A 25,909-nucleotide genomic window follows, 5' to 3' on the forward strand; every position below is an offset into this window, starting at 1 on the left:
GTACTCCCTGTTCACCCATGACTGCATGGCCAAGCACGACTCCAACACCACCATCAAGTTTGCCGATGACACAACAGTGGTAGGCCTGATCACCGACAACGATGAGACAGCCTATAGAGAGGAGGTTGGAGACCTGGCAGTGTGGTGCCAGGATAACAACCTCTCCCTCAACGTGATCAAGACAAAGGAGCTGATCGTGGACTACAGGAAAAGGAGGACCTAGCACGCCCCCACTCTCATCAACGGGGCTGTAGTGGAGCAGGTTGAGAGCTTCAAGTTCCTTGGTGTCCACATCACCGACAAACTGTCATGGTCCAAACACACCAAGACAGTTGTGATGAGGGCACCACTATGCCTATTCCCCCTCAGGAGACTGAAAAGATTTGTCATGGGTCCTCAGATCCTCAAAAAGTTCTACAGCTGCACTATCGAGAGCATCCTGACTGGTTGCATCACCGCATGGTATGGCAACTGCTCGGCCTCCGACCGCAAGGCACTACAGAGGGTAGTGCGTACGGCCCAGTACATCACTGGGGCCAAGCTTCCTGCCATCCAGGACCTCTATACCAGGCGGTGTCAGAGGAAGGCCCTAAAAATTGCCAAAGACTCCAGCCACCCTAGTCATAGACTGTTCACTCTGCTACTGCACGACAAGCGGTACTGGAGCGCCAAGTCTAGGTCCAAGAGGCTTCTTAACAGCTTCAACCCCCAAGCCATAAGACTCCTGAACAGCTAACCAAATGGCTACCCAGACTATTTTTACGCTGCTGCTACTCTCTGGTTATTATCTATGCATAGTCACTTTACCTTTACCTACATGTACATATTACCTCGACTAACCGATGCCTCCGCATATTGACTCTGTACCAGTACCCCCTGTATATGGCCTTGCTACTGTTATTTTATTGTTTTTTTTTTTTTTTTTTTTTTTTTTTTTTTTTGGGGGGGTGGATCAGCTTAATATTGCGGAAAGAATGTTGCTTCCAATGTAATTGTCTGCATCATTTCCAATCCCCCATATTTTTTGGGGTAAATATATATATCCATTCACGTATGCATACATATACACATATATACATACACATACCTACATAGACATACATACTTTTTTAAAGAGTATACCTTTATTATTATTCCCCGCAAACCCTACCACCGATCCCCCAATTGGAGTAAACTGATAAACATTTCTGTTTTTACCTTCAATTTATACATCTTATACACATTTTACAGACACAGTCTACTTTATAATAGTTCTCTCTTGTTTGTTCTTAGTCCTTCCTCTATTTCTGTTGTCCATCCAGTTTGATTTCCACTTGTAACTGTGCTATTTCACAATAGCTCCGCACCTATACACATTTCACAGATCCCGTATGCCCTACATTGTTTATCTTGTTATTAGTCCCACCCTTCAGCTCCACTCAACCTTTCCCATCTATCTTCCAACATCATCCATTTCGGATTTTTATTTGCCATATATTTTTCAACTGTGCTGTGATGCTTCACAAAAGATTTGAATCTTCCTATTCTCATAGCTTCCACGGATTGTAAATTAAAAATAAACATTTTTGCTAAAATAATTATTATATTATTGATTGATTGACTATGGCTTTTCAAATCCCCCAGTATTGCTGTTATTTTATTGTTGCTCTTTAATTATTAGTAATTTTTCTGATTTTTTATTTTTCCTTCTTTTTTTCTTCTTTTTTAAATTTGTATTTATTTATTGTTTACTTCAGTTTAATTAGTAAATACTTTCTTATCACTTATTTTTTCTTAAACCTGCATTGTTGGTTAAGGGCTTGTAAGTAAGCATTTCTATAACGTGGGACTCGGGAAGCAAGTTCAGGGAGTGAGTGTTTTAATAAATAAATGCAACATAAAACAAAACAAGAAACACGAACAATGCACAGACATGACACTGGAACAGAAACAATAATGCCTGGGGAAGGAAACAAAGGGAGTGACATATATAGGGAAGGTAATCAGGGAGGTGATGGAGTCCAGGTGAGTGTCATTATGCGCAGATGCGCGTAAGGATGGTGACAGGTGTACACCATAACGAGCAGCCTGGTGACCTAGACGCCGGAGAGGGAGCACATGTGACAACTTCATTGTAAGGTCTACCTACACCTGTTGTATTCTGAGTATGTGAAAAATAAAAATGTGATTTGATTTGATCAAATTTGATTTGATTGGAACAATATAGAACATTCTGTGAACTCTTTACTTTGATTTATATTGGTTATACAGGCTCACAATGAGTCACAATGTATCACCCTGTACATCTAACGTATGTATTTATCGGTTTCTATTTATCACATTTTAAATCAATTTTCTGCTGTTATTCCTTATTCTGCTGTTACAGTAATAAATAGATGCTAGCGTGCAGCTCTGCCGACACATGCCAACAGATGAATCAGATTTCTGTTCCAGACTGTGACCTTAGAGACCAGGGTTGTGTTCATTTGGGCACACCATAGAAAAACATATTGCAACGGAAACCAAAATTTGTGTTTCTTATTGGAAATGTTCAGCTAGTCCCCTCTTGTTTTCAGTACCTTTTCTTCGATTTGGTGCCTAATAAATACAACCCTTCTGTACCTCTCCCGCAGTGTTAGCCAGTGACTGTGACTCTGGGTTGAATGCGGAGCTCACCTACTACACTCTAAGCCCAGATTTCAGCATTTCTCCCCACGGAACCATCTTCCCTGCGGGCCGTCTGGACTACGAGAGGCACAACCACCTGTATGAGTTTGTGGTGATGGCTGTGGATAACGGGGAGGAGCCTCACTCGGGCACCGCCACCATCCGCATCCGCATGGCCAACATCAACGACCAGACCCCAGAGTTCTCCCAGACTGTGTGAGGGAATATGCAGGTCTACTGTACACTACAAACCCCATAACCTCTTCCCCCAACATCAGTAGACCATACTGAACTTTAATATTTCATTAGGATCCCCATTAGCTGTTGCAAAAGCATTAGCTACCCTCCCTAAAGCATAACAAAATACAGAACAATAACAATTGAACTACAACCCCCTCCTCCTCCATCAATATTGAACTACAACCCCCTCCTCCTCCATCAGTATTGAACTACAACCCCCTCCTCCTCCATCAGTATTGAACTACAACCCCCTCCTCCTCCATCAGTATTGAACTACAACCCCCTCCTCCTCCATCAGTATTGAACTACAACCCCCTCCTCCTCCATCAGTATTCAACTACAACCCCCTCCTCCTCTATCAGTATTCAACTACAACCCCCTCCTCCTCCATCAGTATTCAACTACAACCCCCTCCTCCTCCATCAGTATTCAACTACAACCCCCTCCTCCTCCATCAGTATTCAACTACAACCCCCTCCTCCTCCATCAGTATTTAACTACAACCCCCTCCTCCTCCATCAGTATTTAACTACAACCCCCTCCTCCTCCATCAGTATTGAACTACAACCCCCTCCTCCTCCATCAGTATTTAACTACAACCCCCTCCTCCTCCATCAGTATTGAACTACAACCCCCTCCTCCTCCATCAGTATTGAACTACAACCCCCTCCTCCTCCATCAGTATTGAACTGAAAACCCCTCCATCAGTAGTCCAGTTTAGCAGGATAATCCCTCTCCCGTCCTCCCATTTTAGCTGTATGGTGAAGTGTTCTTCTATAATATAGTAGTAGTGACAGATTTAAAAGATCAATTGATAGACTTGTTACTAATATTTTATATTTAACCTTTATTTAACTAGGCAAGTCAGTTAAGAACAGATTCTAATTTACAATGACAGCCTACCAGGGAACAGTGGGTTAACTGCCTTGTTCAGGGGCTGAATGACAGATTTTTACCTTGTCAGCTTGGGGATTCGATCCAGCAACTTTTCAGTTACTGGCCCAAATGCTCTAACCACTAGGCTACCTGCCACCCCAATATACTGCACATAATTATACCTAACAAACATCACACAGATTACACCCTACCCAATTGAGAGGTAATACCATACAGGTATCTTAGAATCAAAATGAGCGAACCATGTGTAAAGTGGGTGAAGGTGTTTTTGGAAAGCTGACTGGGAGGAGGGTGACAGTTTTGACGATTTTCACATTTGCTGGCTGCATTAACTCTTCTGAGTGACTCAGGTCTTGTACTGTCAGTCATGTGCCAGAGACCTTCGCTAGAGCGCCAGCACATCTAAGATGCCCTCTCATGTCTAAGTGTTAGGTATCAGACTGAACTAACAGACAGGGTAAGTTTTGTGTGGTATAGTCTCCTTAGATTAGCGAGAAAGAGGAAGAGATACATTGAGGATAGGAGGAGTGATACTCAGCGGAGAGATGCCTGAGCAGTCCCGTCTGGAGGCGCGTGAAGTGCCCTTTGAGCCGGGTGACAGATTGCAGGTCACTCATGTTGCCACGGCGACTGTCACAGCTGGCGGAGATTAATCACCCATCAGCGTTCTTCTGAAAACCATCAATCACATCGGAGACACACAAACAAACACACACACAGGTTTGCATTCTGCTGACGAGTCAACTTAAACTCACTCTCTCAAACTCTGCCCCTCCTACATTATACTCCTGTCTATTATTTCTCTCTCTCTCTCTCTCTCTCTCTCTCTCTCTCTCTCTCTCTCTCTCTCTCTCTCTCTCTCTCTCTCTCTCTCTCTCTCTCTCTCTCTCTCTCTCTCTCTCTCTCTCTCTCTCTCTCTCTCTCTCTCACATATCACTGCCCGTGTCATTTCACTTTTAAGCTTTTTCTCCTCCCCCTTAAGCATGGCTTTCCCACCAACCCCCTCTCCACCCTCTCTCCATCTTTCAATCCTCTACCAAACAAGTGAACAAGCCTCTCTACCCCATCATCCCACTTCACCAGTCTATTAGTCTCTTGTTCCTGGCTTGGCTATCCCAGTTCCCAACACCACACAGCAAGCAAATCACTGTTGACATTTTAAAAGGCACTGATCAAATGTCACAGAGTGGGCTGGCTCTGTGAAAGGCCCATTTGTTCAATGAGTTCAACATCCCAGCAAACATGATCATTTGTCTTTGGCCGGTTCAGAGTAGGGGTTAAATCAAAGAGGCAGGCGAAGCCAGGCTCATAACTCTAATCAGTCTGCTGATTCTTTGACTATGTGCTTGATACAGTCTGTACAGTACACGGTGTGTGTGTGTGTGTGTGTGTGTGTGTGTGTGTGTGTGTGTGTGTGTGTGTGTGTGTGTGTGTGTGTGTGTGTGTGTGTGTGCATGCGTGCGTGCATCTCCGCACACAGACAGACATTTTTAAGATTATCCTACCAACGGGACATTTCAAACGGTAATATCTTATGTTTCACTGAGTTGTGGCTGAATGACGACACGGATAATATAGAGCTGGCAGGCTTTCCCGTGCATCAGCAGGATAGAACAGCTACGTCTGGTGTGTCTATTTGTCAATAACAGCTGATGCGCGATGTCTAATATTAAAGAAGTCTCGAGGTATTGCTCGCCTGAGGTAGACTATCTCATGATAAGCTGTAGACCATGCTATCTACCAAGAGAGTTTTCATCTATATTATTCGTAGCCGTCTATTTACCACCACAGACCGATCCCTGGCACTAAGACCGCACTCAACGAGATGTATAAGGCCATAAGCAAACAAGAAAATGCTCACCCAGAAGCGGTGCTCCTAGTGGCCGGGGACTTTAATACAGGGAAACTTAAATCCGTTTTACCTAATTTCTACGAGCATGTCACATGTGCAACCAGAGGGTTAAAAACTCTCGATCATCTTTACTCCACACACAGAGACGCATACAATGCTCTCCCTCGCCCTCCATTTGGCAAATCTGACCATAATTCTATCCTCCTGATTCCTACTTACAAGCAAAAACTAAAGCAGGAAGTACTCGTGACTCACTCAATACGGAAGTGGTCAGATGACGTGGATGCTATGCTACAGGACTGTTTTGCTAGCACAGACTGGAATATGTTATGTGATTCATCCAATGGCATTGAGGTGTATACCACCTCAGTCACTGGCATCATCAATAAGTTCATCGACGACTTCGTCCCCATAGTGACCGTGCCTACATATCCCAACCAGAAGTCATGGATTACTGGCAACATCCACACTGAGCTAAAGGGGAGAGGAGTGGGACACTAATCCGGACGCTTATAAGAAATCCCACCATGCCCTCAACGGCTCTGACACTTGTCGGATGTGGCAGGGCTCGCAAACTATTACGGACTACAAAGGGAAACCCAGCTGCGAGCTGCTCAGTGACGTGAGCCTAGTGTACCAGACGAGCTAAATTCCTTTTATGCTCACTTCGAGGCAAGCAACACTGAAGCATGCATGAGAGCACCAGCTGTTCTGGACAACTGTGTGATCACGCTCTCCGTAGCTGATGTGAGTAAGACCTTTAAACAGGTCAACATTCACAAGACCGCGGCGCCAGACGGATTATTAGGACATATACTCAGAACATGCGTGGACCAACTGGCAAGTGTCTCCACTGACATTTTCAACCTCTCCCTGACCGAGTCTGTAATACCTACATGTTTCAAGCAGACCACCATTATCCTTGTGCCCAAGAGAGCGAAGGTAACCTGCCTAAATGACTACCGCCGCGTAGCACTCACGTCGGTAGCCATGAAGTGCTTTGAAAGTCTGGTCATGACTCATATCAACCACATCATCACGGAAACCCTAGACCCACTCCAATTTGCATACCGACCCAACAGATTGACAGTTGACTCAATCTCAATCGCAGTCCACACTGCCCTTTCCCACCTGGACAAAAGGAACACCTATGTGAGAATGCTGTTCATTGACTACAGCTCAGCGTTCAACACCATAGTGCCCACAAAGCTCATCACTAAGCTATGGACCCTGGTACTAAAGACCTCAGTCTGTAACTGGATCCTGGACTTCCTGACGGGCCGCCCCCAGGTGGTAAGGGTAGGCAAAAACACATCTGCCACGCAGATCCTCAACACAGGGGCCCCTCAAGGGTGCATTCTTTGTCCCCTCCTGTACTCCCTGTTCACACACGACTGCGTGGCCAAGCATGACTCCAACACCATCATTAAGTTTGCTGATGACACAACAGTGGTAGGCAACGATGAGACAGCCTATAGGGAGGAGGTCAGAGACCTGGCAGTGTGGGGCCAGAACAACAACCTCTCCCTCAATGTGAATACGACAAAGGAGCTGATCATGGACAACAAGAAAAGGAGGGCCGAACAGGGTGCCATTAACATCTACAGGGCTGGATTGAGGCGGGTCGAGAGTTTCAAGTTCCTTGGTGTCCACATCACCAACAAACTATCATGGTCCAAACACACCAAGACAGTCGTGATGAGGGCACGACAACACCTTTTCCCCCTCAGGAGACTGAAAAGATTTGGCATGGGTCCCCAGATCCTCAAAAAGTTCTACAGCTGCACCATGGAGAAAATCCTGACCGATTGCATCACCGCCTGGTATGGCAACTGCTCGGCATCTGACCGTAAGGCGCTACAGATGGTAGTGCGTACGGCCCAGTACTTCACTGGGGCCAAGCTTCCTGACATCCAGGACCTACAGTATATACTAGGCAGTGTCAGAGGCCCAAGAAATTGTCAAAGACTCCAGTCACCCAAGTCATAGACTGTTCTCTCTGCTACCGCACGGGAAGCGGTACTGGAGCACCAAGTCTAGGTCCAAAAGGCTCCTTAACAGCTTCTACCCCCAAGCCATAAGACTGCTGAACAATTAATCACATGGCCAACTGGACTATTTACATTGACCCCCCCCCCCGCCCTTTGTTTTTACACTGCTGCTACTCGCGGTTTATTATCTACGTATAGTCACTTTACCCCTACCTACATGTACAAATTACCTCAACTAACCTGTACCCCCGCACAATGACTCAGAACCGGTACCCCCTGTATATAGCCTCATTATTGTTATTTTATTGTGTTACTTTTTATCTATTTTTTTTACTTTAGTTTATTTTGTAAATATTTTCTCAACTCTATTTCATGAACTGCATTGTTGACTAAGGGCATGTAAGTGAGCATTTCACGGTATGGTCTACACCTGTTGTATTTGGTGCATGTGACAAACTATATTTGATTTGATCTGATGTGTTTGTGCAATCAGGCCTGTGTGCTATTGTCTGTATTGTTTTTGTACACATAATGATTTTCTCCTATCCCTCACCAGCTATCGGACCTTTGTCTCCGAGGATGCAGGCCCCAACACACTCGTTGCCACGGTACTTGCTAAGGACCCGGATGGTGATGGAATAGTGTACTCAATTACAGCTGGCAACGAGGAGGGCAACTTTGTCATCGACAGCCAGAAAGGTGACACTTACTTTGTTATTTTATGATTTACATTTTACATTTTCTCCTTGGGCTTTCATAGCACTCCTAATATACAGGTATAATTCTTGCCCATACGTGTCCTTGCTTATTAACAGAATGAGCCCTATGTTGTGTGTGGAATGATTTGTACTTATTTTATGCTGTGTCAATACTTTTGACACTAAAGGTTGATGAAAATGCAGCAATTTCAATAGAAGCGCAGTCTGTCATTAAGTCATAAATATAAAGAACTACATTACTGTATTTCCAGGGATTTTCATTTGTTCCCCCAACATATACTGAACATAAATATAAACACAACATGTAAAGTGCTGGTCCCATGTTTTATGAGCTAAGATAAAAGAACACACACATTTTCCATATGCACAAAAAGCTAATTTCTTTCAAATGTTGTGCACAAATTTGTTAACATCCCTGTTAGTGAGCATTTCTCCTTTGCCAAGATAATCCATCATACTGACAGGTGTGGTATATCAAGAAGCTGATTAAACAGCATCATCATTACACAGGTGCACTTTGTGCTGGGGAAAATAAAAGGCCACTAAAATGTGCCGTTTTGTCACACAACACAATGAGCTGTTGCCAGAGAATTTAATGTTAATTTCTCTACCATAAGCCTCCTCCAATGTCATTTTAGAGAATTTGGCAGTACGTCCAACCAGTTATATTCGGCGCATGTGACAATACAATGTATTTGATTTGATGTTGCGTTAATATTTTTGTTCAGGGTAGTTTATTCTCTCATATAGAAAATAGTTCTCTGCTGAGTACTCTGTATTTTGTGGCTGTGCAATCTGTCATTCTTTATTCACCCTCTGATCCGTAACCAGCAGGACATTTGTCAGACTTGGTGACATTTGTCAACCAACCCTTTCAATTCAATTTCACATGAGTTGCTCAATCATAGCTCACAATCTACAGCTTCTACACTGCCAGCCCCCATCTTGGAGTTTACTCCTCTTTACTCCTCTCTTCTGTCCTCCCTTTCTCATTGATCTTAAAGATTATGCCAAAGGCAGGCAGCTGTAGGTTAATATGAGAACAGATAGCCAGGGAGCCACCACAGTTGTGTCTTATTGAAATGATGCATTCTGTTATTTCAAGCGAGCGCTTTAAATAGGGTAGACCAGAACATCAATGTGTATTTTTTTGTCTTCTTTTTCTTATTTTCTTTGTTGTTTAATTTATAACAGCTTTTTGGTGGAAACATACAGTATGGAAAAAAACAACATGAGACCGGAGAAATATATTATATCATTAATAGTTTTGTGTCTAGACATTTTCGATTAACATGCATTGTCTGTATAAGCAGAGACCTCTTTCTCCACAGACAATGAGAGAGAAATAAGTAGACTACAGTCGGAACGAGTGGAGTGAAAGAACACCTGCCCCATTTGGGTGCATGCTTGTTGTCTTTAATCAGGAGGAACAGTGAGAGATGAGTGATACCACAACAAGAGCAAAAAGTCCTGTGCGCTCTCTCTCTCTCTCTCTCTCTCTCTCTCTCTCTCTCTCTCTCTCTCTCTCTCTCTCTCTCTCTCTCTCTCTCTCTCTCTCTCTCTCTCTCTCTCTCTCTCTCTCTCTCTCTCTCTCTCTCTCTCTCTCTCTCTCTCTCTCTCTCTCTCTCTCTCTCTCTCTCTCTCTCTCTCTCTCTCTCTCTCTCTCTCTCTCTCTCTCTCTCTCTCTCTCTCGCTCTCTTTTACCTCAATAAGATTTCCCCAGATCACAAGTAGCTCATCCTGCACCCATTGATGTTGGTGTTGACAGAGAGAACAGTTGACTCAGATGCTGTTCTCCTCTCATCTGTTATTTCATCCTTCCTGTTATGCAAAAGCAAGACAAGGGGAGAATAATCAAACGTGCATGCGTGCAGCCTGGTTTCTAGCCTTGGGAATGAGAACCTTTTCCCAGCTGAGCAGGGTGACAGTACAGTTGGGGGCATTCAAAAGTTGATCTGTTCTGAAATGCAATAGAAAAACATGTGATTAAAAATGGATGTAACTGTACCATCAGGGGTATATTTAAGAGATGTATTTCAATACATGAGTTATGGTTAGAGGGTGTTGTTTGGCATCCCCCTGTGAGATAGTAAGTCATATTTACAATGTACCTGGCTGCAGCAAAACTAAAAAGTAACTTTTTAATACCCCCAACAGTAGGTGGGGTCCTTTGCTACGGTTGTAATGGTACTCTGTTCTCTCATATTTTTAGGGTTGATCCGTCTGCGCTTCACCCCCGCTCCCAAACTCCAGGGCCTGGAGTACGTCCTCAATGTAACAGCTACAGACGACAACGCCTCCGGGGGGCCACACCCACTCTCTGCCACCGCCTGGGTCATAGTGGGCGTTGATGATGTCAACAACAACAAACCCATCTTTGAGAAGGTGAGAAAAAAGCCTTGTGGATGAATCCTTTATATACACAGTAGCACAACAGTAGTAGTAAAAACATTGTCTTCTAGGTAGCCTTCAATGTCTTAGTCTGTCTGTCTGTCTGTCTGATCGTCCGTCTTTCTCTCTCACTCTCTCTCACTTCCCCTGTCTCCCTACAGTATCCCCTTATGTTTCCCCCAGAGCTCTGATTAGTGTGTCCAGCCGTCCACCCATGCTATCTTTAGGTATTCCACAGGGATTTGAATTAATTGATGAAAAAAGTACTGTATCATCATGATATACTATACGTGTCAAATTAACTTCCTCCTTAATTAGGTCTGAGAAGTGTTCATAAAGTCCATGAAGCTATGCGGTCCAGCGGATGGCTGGAAGGTGTCGAGTTGATATTTCTAAATATATATTTATGCCTGAATACCCAGAGCCCGGGCCTGATGTTGAAAATTACCTTGCTTTTTATGATTCATATTTTAATACTTTGACATTGATATTGCTAATATGTATAGTTTACTGTGGGGCATATTGGCTCTTCTCCCTCACTCCCGCTCCCTCTCTCTCTCTCTCTCTCTCTCTCTCTCTCTCTCTCTCTCTCTCTCTCTCTCTCTCTCTCTTTCTCTCTCTCTGTGGGGCGTCAGGGGGTGCTTTATATTAGGCAATGTAACTATTGGTCCAATAACGGTACTCTGAGAGAGTATTTGACTTGTATGTGTGTTAATTAAACAGAGGTCTCTCTGGGGCAGACTCATCGAGGGATAAAGTAAACAGGATACCAGGGAAAGACAGGGTGGGCGTTGCAATGTTTAGCTGAGGTTTGATGCGGTGGTGGACCTTCAAATAAAGGAATATCATTGCTCTATTCTCCGTCCTATCATGTGTACTGTACAAAAGTAGACATAGACTATTGAGTAGTTTATAACTATCAGTTTCAACTTATTCTTCCCCCTTTCTCTCTCTCTCTCTCTCTCTCTCTCATTCACACACACACACACACACACACACACACACACACACACACACACACACACACACACACACACACACACACACACACACACACACACACACACACACACACACACACACACACACACACACACACACACACTCCCTCTCTCAGTGTCAGCAGTACAGGGAGCAGGCGTCCGTGTTGGAGAACCAGCCCACAGGGACCTTCGTATTACAAGTGCACGCGGTGGATGCAGACGAGGGGGCCAATGGGAAGGTCAAGTACGGCCTGATGCACAGAGACAGCGCCATACCTGCCTTCAGAGTCCACCCTGACACAGGTAGGTACAGTCGGCAAGGATCCCACAGTCCAGTTAGCCGTGGTGGTACTTGTTGAGATAGCCATAGACCCATAGTCACAGCCCCATAGACCCATAGTCACAGCCCCATAGACCCATAGTCACAGCCCCATAGACCCATAGTCACAGCCCCATAGACATAGCCGTAGCCATAGCCAAGCAGGATGTGAGCATATTGGGATTACAACATGGCAGCTGAAACTGACCTGAAAAAGAACTGGTAAAAATGTAGCAGAATCTACAATTCCCATGCAGTCTTCACACTCTTCATAAAAAAAAGAATAATGCTTATGCCCGATAAATGACCTCTTATACCTGTACAATAATCCAAAGAGCCCCATTGAAATGAAGTGTTACACCTCATACTTAACCTTTATTTATGTCCTGTAACCATGTTTTGTAGTATAACAATATACTGTATTAATTATAAATGGTTTCAGGATAAGTAGAACAATATGTTAATCAATAATGTCATGACAAATAGAGCTATTATATTAACAAGCCACTCTAACCCTGAGTTGTGACTACGACCTTGAGTTTTTCCTGACCACATGAGCTGACCATGAAAAATAAAAACTTAACCTTTCAGTGATACCCATCCCGGATCCGGGATCCTCCTCATCAAAAAAGCTGACTAGCATAGCCTAGCCTAGCCTAGCCTAGCCTAACGGGACAGGGATATCATATAATATAATTTTCATGAAATCACAAGTCCAATACAGCAAATGAAAGATAAACATCTTGTGAATCCAGCCATCATTTCCGATTTTTAAAATGTTTTACAGCGAAAACACAATATGTATTTATATTAGCTAACCACAATAGCCAAAGACTCAACCGCATATTTTCACCATGTTTCTACCGCATAGGTAGCTATCACAAAACCGACCAAATAGAGATAAAATTAGTCACTAACCAAGAAACAACTTCATCAGATGACAGTCTTATAACATGTTATACAATATATTTATGTTTTGTTCGAAAATGTGCATATTTGAGGTATAAATCATAGTTTTACATTGCAGCTACCATCAAAAATATCACCAAAGCAGCCAGAATAATTACAGAGATCAACGTGAAATACATAAATACTCATCATAAAACATTTATGAAAAATACATGGTGTACAGCAAATGAAAGATAAACATCTTGTGAATCCAGCCAATATTTCCGATTTTTTAAGTGTTTTACAGCGAAAACACAATATAGAATTATATTAGCTTACCACAATAGCCAAACACACAAACGCATTTATTCACCGCAAAAGGTAGCTATCGCAAAAACCAGCAAAAGATATAAAATTAATCACTAACCTTGAACAAATTCATCAGATGACAGTCTTATAACATCATGTTATACAATACAATTATGTTTTGTTCGAAAATGTGCATATTTAGAGCTACAAATCCTGATTATACATTGTGAATACGTAGCATCGATTCACCAGAATCTCCAGAGATATTTTGGACACTCACCTAATCTGACCAAAGAACTCATCATAAACTTTACATAAAAATACTTGTTGTATGGCAAATGAAAGATACACTGGTTCTTAATGCAACCGCTGTGTTAGATTTAAAAAATAACTTTACCATAACATACAGCTTGCGTTATTGTGAGACAGCACTCACCAAAACGGCGGAGAATAGGACTCAACAATTTACACAGAAATACGAAATAACATCATAAATGTTTTCTTACTTTTGTTGAGCTTCCATCAGAATGTTATACAAGGAGTCCTTGGTCCAGAATAAATCGTTGTTTGGTTTTAGAATGTCCATTTCTTCTGTCGAATTCGCGCCACAATGCTAGCCAATGTTACTAACATTCCCACCCTCTCTTGGCGCAAAGAACGGAAAACTCCAAAAGTCCCAATAAACGTTGAATAAACTGATGAAACTCGGTTGAAAAAACCTATTTTATGATGTTTTTCTAATATGTATCAAATAAAATCAGAGCCGGAGATATTCGCCGTGTAAACCGAACGCTTTTCAGAAGGCAATGTCGAGGTCCTTCTCGCGCCTTGGAAAACTGACAAAATGGCTGACCTGCCACTCCAAAAGCTCTTGTTCAACCTCAGATCAAGCTAGACACCCCATTCCACCTTCCACTGCCTGTTGACATCTAGTGGAAGGCGTATGAAGTGCATGTATATCGATAAATATAAGCCAGTTGAATAGGCAGGCACTGACACAGAGCCCCATTTTCAGAATTTTCACTTCCTGTCTGGAAGTTTGCTGCCAAATGAGTTCTGTTTTACTCACAGATATAATTCAAACAGTTTTAGAAACTTGAGAGTGTTTTCTATCCAATAGTAATAATAATATGCATATTGTATGATCTAGAATAGAGTACGAGGCCGTTTAAATTGGGCACGATTTTTTCCAAAGTGAAAACAGCGCCCCCCTATTGACAAGAAGTTTTAAGGACTGAAATTTGAGGCTAAAACTAGTGCCCAGAGTTTTTCCTCAATTTCATGGCCACATAGTTACCACAGGAAAACTCAAGGGGTCTAGTCATGACCTTTGACCTCTGACCTCAGGTGTGATTGTGACAGCGCGGCGGTTCGACCGGGAGCGTCAGAGAGAGTACTCTATCACGGTGACGGCTACAGACTGGGCTGAGGAGCCCCTTATAGGGATCTGTCAGCTCCATGTCCTCATCCTGGACCAGAATGACAACAGCCCCAAGTTTGAGAACCTGCGCTACGAGTGTGAGTGTCGTAGTATACATATGATAATACATAATATGATTGTAATATTAATAATACGTATGGTTGATGTTAGACTAATCATTCATTTTAATGATATAGACTATTAACCAAAGCTTTCGAAAAGGGTTTATGTACGTTCCTTTTTACTTTATTCTCTGGTGCAAGTTTTCATCATAATCCATCATGTTGCCATTATGTCTTTAACTGTATTGCCATACATAAAGATGTAAACATACATAAACACACTTAAGTATGTAAACAATTGATTTGTGGTCTACTGATTCAGCCTGTGACCGACCGTGACCTTGCTCCAGAGTGTTGAGCATATTATTTTGTCTGTTATTGTCTCTCACAGATTTTCTGAGAGAGGACACAATGATCGGCACCAGTTTCCTGCGTGTGGCAGCACATGACGACGACTTTGGTACCAACGCTGCCGTCACCTACTCCATATCCCAGGAGCAGCCTGAGTACCTGAGGGTCAACCCTGTTACCGGCTGGGTGTACGTCAACCAGCCCATATCACAGGTCAGTCAACCAGACGTCAACCATTCAGTCAACCAGCCCATATCACAGGTCAGTCTACCATCAGTCAACAAGCTCTTATCATATATCAGTCAACCACAGGTCAGTCATCCAGCCGGTCAACCAGTCAGTCAACCAGCATCTTGCTCAAGCACGGTAGAATTGATCAGTGCAAGTGATACAGCTATATAGCAGTATAAAATACAGTGCCATAAACTTACTGGACCGTATCAGGCTTAATGAACTAAATGAACCGTATTTCAGACAGAATCATATTTTCTTGCTATTGTTTTGACTTCAGAGGTCCTACATCAACCGGGAGATTATGGCCACGGACGGGGGGAACCGCAGCACATCTGTAGAGATGTCTGTGACCATTACCAATGTGAAGAACCAGCCCCCGCAGTGGGAGAAGGACAGCTACAGCGTGGTCATCCCAGAGAACACTGCCAGGGATACCCCCATTGTGGTGCGTGGAACAGTCCGGGTACCAGCCTGGGTGGCATGGGAAGCCAATCTCATTATGGCATATGGGGGTACCTTTTTTTAGCTATTTGGTTTGCTGGCTGCATACATGTTAGTAAATTTTTTGCAGAAATGTTCATTACTTTTTTTTGTTGATTACATTTTCGGTTGCACGCTCTGATTTAATCAGTAAGCACTAATTGACTGGACAATGAGCGCTAATTGTTGCTCCACAAACAAATGACCTCAATATTATACCGGAGTGTATAAGATTGTATAACATTGAATGTTTTTGTCGTATTTACCTCCCCCAAAAGATTATTTGCGTTCTGTTTTTGTCAGATGATCAAAGCAACCTCGTTGCTAGGCGACCCCAGGGTGACCTATAACCTGGAGGAGGGTGTGGTCCCGGAGACTAACATGCCCGTGCGCTTCTACCTGTCGCCCAATCGCGAGGATGGCTCAGCCTCCATCCTGGTTTCGGAGCCTCTGGACTACGAGACCACGCCCAGTTTCTCCCTGAGGGTGCGGGCTCAGAACTTAGCAGCGGTACCTCTGGCTGCATTCACCACCGTCTATGTCAACATCACAGGTAGGTCTCAACTCAGACACCCTGCAAATGCCCCATCACTAGGGGGCAAATCCTAACTTCCACTTAACGTCAATTTTTTTTACTGAGTCATGAATTGATGTCACTGGGAGACTAAGTGAAAATGTCACTTCAGAGGAAGTTAAAGCAGCCCCTGGGTGAATTGTAAGCATTCATTATTGTCTTCTGTTGACATTGATCCATGACTCATACATAATTTTTTCTCAGCTATAATTATATAATATTATTCTTTGAAATCTGTAATTGTATACATCCATTAGCACAAAGTCAGTGAAAAGCTTAAATACTGAACAGAGTTTAATGGCTGTGATAGGAGAAAACTGAGGATGGATCACTCCACAATACTAACCTAATTGACAGCATAAAAAGAATGAAGCTTGTACACAATACTAATATTCCAAAAGATGCATCCTGTTTGCAACAAGGCACTAAAGTAATATTGCAAAACATGAATACAACGTGTTATGTTTGTGCAAATACAATACAACACTGAGTACAACTCTCCATATTTTCAAGTGTAGTGGTGGCTGCATCATGTTATGGGCACACTTGTAATTGTTATGGACTGGGGTGTTTTGGGGGATAAGAAAATAAATGGAATGGAGCTAAGCACAGGCAAAGCATGGAGCTAAGCACAGGCAAATCCTATAAGAAAACCTGGTTCAGTCTTCTTTCCACCAGACACTAGGAGATGAATTCACCTTTCAGCAGGACAATAACCTAAAACACAAGGCAAAATCTACACTGGAGTTGCTTACCAAGAAGACAGTGAATGTTCCTGAGTGGCCGAGTTATAGTTTTGGCTTAAATCGGCTTCAAAATCTATGGCAAGACTTGAAAATGGTTGTCTAGCAATGATCAACACGCAATTTGACAGTTTGAAGAATTTTTAAAATAATATTGGCCAAATATTGTACAATCTAGGTGTGCAAAGCTCTTAGAGACTTACCAAGAAAGACTCAGCTGTAATCACTGCCAAATATGATTCTAACATATATTGACTCTGTGGTTACTTATATAAATGAGATATTTCTTTATTTTAATTTCAATAAATGTGCAAACATTTCTAAAAACATGTTTTCATTTTGTCATTATGGGGTATTTTGTGTAGATGGGTGAGAATTATTATTTTTTAATCCATTTTGAATTCAGGCTGTAACACAACAAAATGTGCAATATGTCAAGGGGTATACACCATCATTTTTCTGCAATCCAAGATGGCGTAGCAGTCAGACATCTTTGTCCTGTCCCTTGTATATATCTTTTTACATATTTTTCTTCGCATATCTTTTTAATATATCTTCCTAAACAGCAACTTCTAAATACTCTCCTGCAACCCGCCTCACCCAATGTGGCGTGGATCTGCTTTTTTTTCTAAAGTATTTCTATTTACTTCAGATCTGGAATCCCTCAACTGAAGATAGCCAGCTAACTACCTAACGTTACCAGCTATCAGTTAGCAAACCATTGCTAGCGGTCATCAGCTAACCTTTAGCTCGGAAAGCTCTCGCCAGTTCGAACAACGTGACTCAAACCAGAGCATAACCGAACTATTTCTCTCCATATCCCCGGATTCCTACCGCAAACTCTGAACATTTTCATCTGGATCTTCGCAACTAGCTAACCGCAGTCCCGGGTGACCACTCCTGGCTAGCGTTTCCATACCGGTGCAAGCAGGGCTCCTGTGCTACCACCGAAGCCCACTCCTGGGCTACAATATCCAGACCCCTTCTACTGCCGGTACGGGGCACGGAACCCCGCCGATCCTCTACGACTGGAATACCGACATAATCTGCACGAGGACTCCAACAAGCCCCTCAGGTGCGACGCCCGCTGAAGGCCCATTCTGCTAACCTGCTAGGCCTGCTAGCTACCTAGAGCTACCTGGAACCCTACTAATTCCACGACTGGTCTATCGACGTCACCGCACGAAGAGGCAAAAACAGACTTACCCCCATCGCGACGTCCCCCAAAGGCTAACTTGCTAGCCCCGAACTGCTAGCTTGCCGGCCCTGGTCTGCTAACTGCTAGCTTGCTTGCCCCGGTTTGCTAACTGCTAGCTTGCCTTCCCCGGTCTGCTAACTGCTAGCTTGCCAGCCCCGGTCTGCTAACTGCTAGCTTGTTTAGCCCCGGCCTACTAACTGTTAGCTTGTTAGCATTGGCCTGCTAACTATCTGAATCGCCGTGTCCCCAGTCAGCCCAACCACTCACTGGACCAATATGTTCACTTGGTTACGCATGCCTCTCTCTAATTGTCCAATATGCCTCGTCCATTACTGTCCTGGTTAGTGATTACTGTCTTATTTCACTGTAGAGCCTCTAGCCCTGCTCAATATGCCTTAACCAACCATGTTGTTCCACCTCCTACATATGCGATGACATCACCTGGTTTAAACGTCTCTAGAGACTATATCTCTCTCATTATTATTCAATGCCTAGGTTTACCTCCAATGTACTTACATCCTACCTTACCTTTGTCTGTACACTATGCCTTGAATCTATGCTATCGAGCCCAGAAACCTGCTCCTTTTACTCTCTGTTCCGAACGTGCTAGACGGCCAGTTCGTATAGCATTTAGCCGTACCCTTCTCCTACTTCTCCTCTGTTCCTCTGGTGATGTAGAGGTTAATCCAGGTCCTGCAGTGCCTAGCCCCACTCCCACTCCCCAGGTGCTCTCATTTGTTGACTTCTGTAACCGTAAAAGCCTTGGTTTCATGCATGTTAACATTAGAAGCCTACTCCCTAAGTTTGTTTTACTCACTGCTTTAGCACACTCTGCTAACCCGGTTGTCTTAGTCCTGGCTTAGGAAAACCACCAAAAACCTGAAATCTCCATCGCAAAACTATAACATTTTCCGCCAAGATAGAACTGCCAAACCAAAGGGGGCGGTGTTGCAATCTACTGCTAAGAAAGCCTGCAGAGTTCTGTATTACTATCCAAGTCTGTACCCAAACAATTCGAGCTTCTACTTCTAAACATTCACATTTCCAGAAACAAGTCTCTCACTGTTGCCGCGTGCTATAGACCTCCCTCTGCCCCCAGCTGTGCCCTCGATACCATATGTGAATTGATTGCCCCCCATCTATCTTCTGAGCTCGTGCTGCTAGGCGACCTAAACTGGGACATGCTTAACACCCCGGCCATCCTACAATCTAAGCTTGATGCCCTCAATCTCACACAAATTATCAATGAACCTACCAGGTACAACTCCAAATCCGTAAACACGGGCACCCTCATAGATGTCATCCTAACTAACTCGCCCACCAAATACACCTCTGCTGTTTTCAATCAAGATCTCAGCGATCACTGCCTCATTGCCTGCATCCGTAATGGGTCTGCGACCAAACGACCACCCCTCATCACTGTCAAACGCTCCCTAAAACACTTCTGCGAGCAGGCCTTTCTAATCGACCTGGCCGGGGTGTCCTGGAATGACATTGACCTCATCCCGTCAGTAGATGATGCCTGGCTGTTCTTTAAAAGTGCCTTCCTCACCATCTTAAATAAGCATGCCCCATTCAAAAAATGTAGAACTAGGAATAGATATAGTCCTTGGTTCACTCCAGCCCTGTCTGCACTTGACCAGCACAAAAACATCCTGTGGCATTCTGCATTAGCATCGAATAGCCCCCGCGATATGCAACTTTTCAGGGAAGTTAGGAACAAATATACGCAGGCAGTTAGGAAAGCTAAGGCTAGCTTTTTCAAGCAGAAATTTGCATCCTGTAGTACTAACTCAAAAAAGTTCTGGGACACTGTAAAGTCCATGGAGAATAAGAGCACCTCCTCCCAGCTGCCCACTGCTCTGAGGCTAGGAAACACTGTCACCACCAATAAATCCACTATATTTGAGAATTTCAATAAGCATTTTTCTACGGCTGACCATGCTTTCCACCTGGCTACTCCTACCCCGGTCAACTGCCCGGCACCCTCCACAGCAACCCGCCAAAGCCCCCACCATTTCTCCTTCACCCAAATCCAGATAGTTGATGTTCTGAAAGAGCTGCAAAATCTGGACCCCTACAAATCAGCTGGGCTAGACAATCTGGGCCCTCTCTTTCTAAAATGATCTGCCGAAATTGTTGCAAACCCTATTACTAGCCTGTTCAACCTCTCATTCGTATCGTCTGAGATTCCCAAAGATTGGAAAGCTGCCGCGGTCATCCCCCTCTTCAAAGGAAGTGACACTCTAGACCCAAACTGCTACAGACCTATATCTATCCTACCCTGTCTTTCTATGGTCTTCGAAAGCCAAGTTAACAAACAGATTACCGACCATTTCGAATCCCACCGTACCTTCTCCGCTATGCAATCTGGTTTCAGAGCTGGTCATGGGTGCACCTCAGCCACGCTCAAGGTCCTAAACGACATCATAACCGGCATCGATAAGAGGCATTACTGCGCAGCCGTATTCATCGACCCGGCCAAGGCTTTCGACTCTGTCAATCACCACATTCTTATTGGCAGACTCGACAGCCTTGGTTTCTCAAATGATTGCCTCGCCTGGTTTACCAACTACTTCTCTGATAGAGTTCAGTGTGTCAAATTGGAAGGCCTGTTGTCCGGACCTCTGGCAGTCTCTATGGGGGTGCCACAGGGTTCCATCCTCGGGCCGACTCTCTTCTCTGTACACATCAATGATGTTGCTCTTGCTGCTGGTGATTCTCTGATACACCTCTACGCAGACGACACCATTCTGTATACTTCTGGCCCCTCTTTGGACACTGTGTTAACTAACCTCCAGACGAGCTTCAATGCCATACAACTTTCCTTCCGTGGCCTCCAACTGCTCTTAAATGCAAGTAAAACTAAATGCATGCTATTCAACCGATCACTGCCCGCACCTGCTCGCCCGTCCAGCATCACTACTCTGGACGGCTCTGACTTAGAATACGTGGACAACTACAAATACCTAGGTGTCTGGTTAGACTGTAAACTCTCCTTCCAGACTCACATTAAGCATCTCCTATCCAAAATGAAGTATAGAATTGGCTTCCTATATTGCAACAAAGCATCCTTCACTCATGATGCCAAACATACCCTCGTAAAACTGACCATCCTACCGATCCTCGACTTCGGTGATGTCATCTATAAAATAGCCTCCAACACTCTACTCAACAAACTGGATGCGGTCTATCACAGTGCCATCCGTTTTGTCACCAAAGCCCCATACACTACCCACCATTGCGACCTGTACCCTCTCGTTGGTTGGCCCTCGCTTCATACTCGTCGCCAAACCCACTGGCTACAGGTTATTTACAAGTCTCTGCTAGGTAAAGCCCCGCCTTATCTCAGCTCACTGGTCACCATAGCAGCACCCACCCGTAGCACGCGCTCCAGCAGGTATATTTCACTGGTCACCCCCAAAGCCAATTCCTCCTTTGGTCGTCTTTCCTTCCAGTTCTCTGCTGCCAATGACTGGAACGAACTGCAAAAATCTCTGAAGCTGGAAACACTTATCTCCCTCACTAGCTTTAAGCACCAGCTGTCAGAGCAGCTCACAGATTACTGCACCTGCACATAGGCCTATCTATAATTTAGCCCAAACAACTACCTCTTCCCCTACTGTATTTATTTATTTATTTTGCTCCTTTGCACCCCATTATTTCTATTTCTACTTTGCACATTCTTCCACTGCAAATCTACCATTCCAGTGTTTTACTTGCTATATTGTATTTACCTCGCCACCATGGCCTTTTTTTTGCCTTTACCTCCCTTATCTCACCTCATTTGCTCACATTGTATATAGACATTTTTTTCTACTGTATTATTGACTGTATGTTTTGTTTATTCCATGTGTAACTCTGTGTTGTTGTATGTGTCGAATTGCTATGCTTTATCCTGGCCAGATCGCAGTAGCAAATGAGAACTTGTTCTCAACTAGCCTACCTGGTTAAATAAAGGTGAAATAAAAAAATAAAAAAATACATTATTTCTGAAGATACTGTAAGTCATATTGAAATGTAATGTTCAGTCAATTTAGATATATTTGTAGGCTACACTGTCTGTAATTGTTGCCTCAATATATTTCATGATGTGTAACAACATGTGTGCAAAGATGTGCCAAATGAGTCTGTGATTAAGTGCATTATTATTGGGTAAGCATTTGAATAAGCCACCTCAATATTTGCAGCCTCTCTATGAGCTGATCCGTCATCAGTGTTGTGAAATAATTATACTGTTCAGGTAAGATTTGAATGGAGAAAGCTGATCAGAGATCAGCGCTGCCTTTCTTTCGAACCTATCAGTATTGGCACATGTTTTGGGAAATGCATGTTACACCTTCAGCCTTTATAGGAAATTTGCATTGTTAAAACACTCCAAAGCCTAAATTCCATTGCTATCAGGAAACCGGGCCCTGGTAACTTTACCAGTATATCCAAACATTTGGGGGCACAGAAAGAAAAAGGGATAGCTTCTTCTTCAGGAGATCAATGAATGAATGACAGATATCTTGCATATAGTCAAAACCAACCTGCCATCAATGTAATGCGTCTCAGTAGGAAAATAGTGCTTTTACACAATGTAGAAACCTGATATTCCACAAATGACTTTTTAAGTTCAATGACAGGTATTCATACAGTATCAACATTTTAGCTATTATAATAATTTAATGTATTTACAGAGTTACATATTAGGTTCTAGGGCACAACATGTGATTAGCTAGAATTCATATAGGGCCAATATAGGCTGTATCTCTATCAATTTAAAATATCTTATTTTCTGGGGCTCCTAAATTCCGTGGTGCTCCTAACTTTTTTAAGTTGGGAGCACCAGTGCTACCAATGAAAATGTTTAATTTTGAGTCCTGGGTTTAGATGCTGAAATGAATCTTCAAATAATTATGTTTTCAATCTTGTCTCTTAGATGTGAACGACAATGTTCCATTCTTCACCTCCTCCATCTATGAGGCTTCAGTGACGGAGGGAGCCAAGGTGGGGACCATGGTCCTCCAGGTGTCTGCTCAAGACAAGGACCTGGCTTTCAATGGACAGGTGAGTGGCACATTGCAACATCTAACACAGCACAACACAACATCCATTGACCCATCCATAACTTAATATCACATAGCTGTGGTGGTCAAGTGGTTGGGACTGTGTGTTATTCTGCCTGTGTGGCTTTGACCATACGACTGTGAAGGAGAACTTATATAAGGATTATGTTGCAGTGACTCTAGTTTCTATGAACAGTCGTGTGACTCATGCGTAGAACAATTACTCTCCCGCACTCACGATTACCACAGCATCGTTTATCGTTGGCGTTTCCATCGGTTGCAGTGACCACAAGGATGTGATAGAATGATGCTATAAGGCATCCATATCAGGAACTCATCAGATTTCTGTAATGTGTTCACTTCTTAATTTGGGAACCGTCATTAATTGTACTCTGTCGTGGTCCTATAGATCACCTACTCCCTCTTGAGTGACAGTAGTGGGGACCACCGTCTGTTTCGTGTAGATCCAGAGCTGGGCTCCATTTATACAGAGGCTGTGTTTGACCGCGAGGCGCAGGGATCCTACCTACTGGAGGTTCAGTCTGAAGACGGCATGGAGTCAGCACGGCCCGGGAGGAACAAACAGCCCAACTCTGGTGAGGGCTGGGTTGTATTTATTAGGGCACAACGTAGCAAAAAGGTTTGCAATGGGTAACAAAAACGAGTTTCTAAGTTCACTTACTCCCTCCCTGTTTCAGTCTGTTTTTTCCCAGTTTGGTATATGTGACCGACCTGCTCCGTTTGGTCTTATTTAGCAAAATATGAAATTGTGTTTTTTATGTTGGATAAAAGTAGAGACTCAGAGCTAGAAAATGGTATATCATACAGTACACTTGCAGAACAATGGAAAAGTAATTATTCTTTGAAAGTTGATAAACTTGTAACCCCACTTTTGAGAAAATGTCCCTTGAATGTTTTGGTATACCTACTAGAGAGCTCTTTTTTTGTCTACACCCATTCAGCATCATTCCCACCATCTTAAGCCTTAACCCCACCCATCTTTTTAAGGATTCACATGTGAGGCCATGTGCTAAACAGAGTGAGTACTGTAGTGTACAAAACAACAAAAGATTTCAAGACTAAAGGCTGGTTTATACTACGTCTATCGACATGTCTGTATAAAGTTGTCGCAGTGACATTATGAACATTTTATTGTCGTCCAACATCAAATTTGTCATTGTCGTTATGAAAAAGTATAAACACAAAAATGACAGGCTTCATGACATCAGTAGCCTGGTGGTCCAAAATAGCATAACTGGTGTATTTTAACACCAATATACCCATCCATTTAAAAATGAATTTAGTATACTCTATGTCAATCTCGCAAACCAGGCAACTAAAATAAACTTTCTAAACAATGTTTTGGTTCGTTTCTAGCTTGTTAGCTAGCTAGTTAATGTGAAGTTCAAATAATGGCCATATCATATAGCTGACAAAATCTTAACTTCAGCTAATTTTATTCATTATTACAGGGAAATAAACTCACAACAAGATCAATATTTACAAGTTAATGGCGAACTAATTACAGAAAATAGCTTACGGATGTGAGTGTGATGAAATGAAAGCAGGGAATTATGTATTATATTATATTATATATATATATATATATATATATATATATATATACATATATATATATATAATATGTACTTGCCCTATTGCTCAGTTGTGCACCGGGGCCTCCCACTCCTCTTTCTATTCTGGTTAGGGCCAGTTTGCTCTGCTCTGTGAAGGGAGTAGTATCAAAACAAATCAAATCAAATTTATTTACAAAGCCCTTCTTACATCAGCTGATATCTCAAAGTGCTGTACAGAAACCCAGCCTAAAACCCCAAACAGCAAGCAATGCAGGTGTAGAAGCACAGTGGCTAGGAAAAACTCCCTAGAAAGGCCAAAACCTAGGAAGAAACCTAGAGAGGGACCAGACTATGAGGGGTGGCCAGTCCTCTTCTGGCTGTGCCGGGTGGAGATTATAACAGAACATGGCCAAGATGTTCAAATGTTCATAGATGACCAGCAGGGTCAAATAATAATAATCACAGTGGTTGTCGAGGGTGCAACAGGTCAGCACCTCAGGAGTAAATGTCAGTTGGCTTTTCATAGCCAATCATTCAGAGTATCTCTACTGCTCCTGCTGTCTCTAGAGAGTTGAAAACAGCAGGTCTGGGACAGGTAGCACGTCCGGTGAACATGTCAGGGTTCCATAGCCGCAGGCAGAACAGTTGAAACTGGAGCAGCAGCACAGCCATGTGGACTGGGGACAGCAAGGAGTCATCAGGCCAGGTAGTCCTGAGGCATGGCCCTAGGGCTCAGGTCCTCTGAGAGAGAGAGAGAGAAAGAAAGAAAGAAAGAGAGAAAGAAAGAGAGAGAGAATTAGAGAGAGCATACTTAAATTCACACAGGACACCAGATAAGACAGGAGATATACTCCAAATATAACAGACTGACCCTAGCCCCCGACACATAAACTACTGCAGCATAAATACTGTAGGCTGAGACAGGAGGGGTCGGGAGACACTGTGGCCCCATCCGACGATACCCCCAGACAGGTCCAAACAGGC

General features: G+C 43.3%; 1 protein-coding gene across 1 annotated transcript in view; it reads left to right on the forward strand.

Annotated features, from left to right (window-relative positions):
* The window catches only part of LOC120065928 (neural-cadherin-like), a 107,775-nt gene that overhangs the window by 26,416 nt on the left and 55,450 nt on the right, over positions 1 to 25,909 (forward strand). Inside the window, exons 6-15 of the mRNA XM_039016969.1 lie at positions 2,613 to 2,862; positions 8,183 to 8,325; positions 10,558 to 10,730; positions 11,854 to 12,022; positions 14,583 to 14,753; positions 15,109 to 15,281; positions 15,580 to 15,747; positions 16,086 to 16,335; positions 23,222 to 23,349; positions 23,758 to 23,944. Coding sequence (XP_038872897.1) covers positions 2,613 to 2,862; positions 8,183 to 8,325; positions 10,558 to 10,730; positions 11,854 to 12,022; positions 14,583 to 14,753; positions 15,109 to 15,281; positions 15,580 to 15,747; positions 16,086 to 16,335; positions 23,222 to 23,349; positions 23,758 to 23,944 — 1,812 coding nt within the window. The remainder of the gene's footprint in view (positions 1 to 2,612; positions 2,863 to 8,182; positions 8,326 to 10,557; positions 10,731 to 11,853; positions 12,023 to 14,582; positions 14,754 to 15,108; positions 15,282 to 15,579; positions 15,748 to 16,085; positions 16,336 to 23,221; positions 23,350 to 23,757; positions 23,945 to 25,909) is intronic.

The sequence above is a fragment of the Salvelinus namaycush genome, chromosome 21 (assembly GCF_016432855.1).
Source record: "Salvelinus namaycush isolate Seneca chromosome 21, SaNama_1.0, whole genome shotgun sequence".
Classification (NCBI taxonomy): domain Eukaryota; kingdom Metazoa; phylum Chordata; class Actinopteri; order Salmoniformes; family Salmonidae; genus Salvelinus; species Salvelinus namaycush.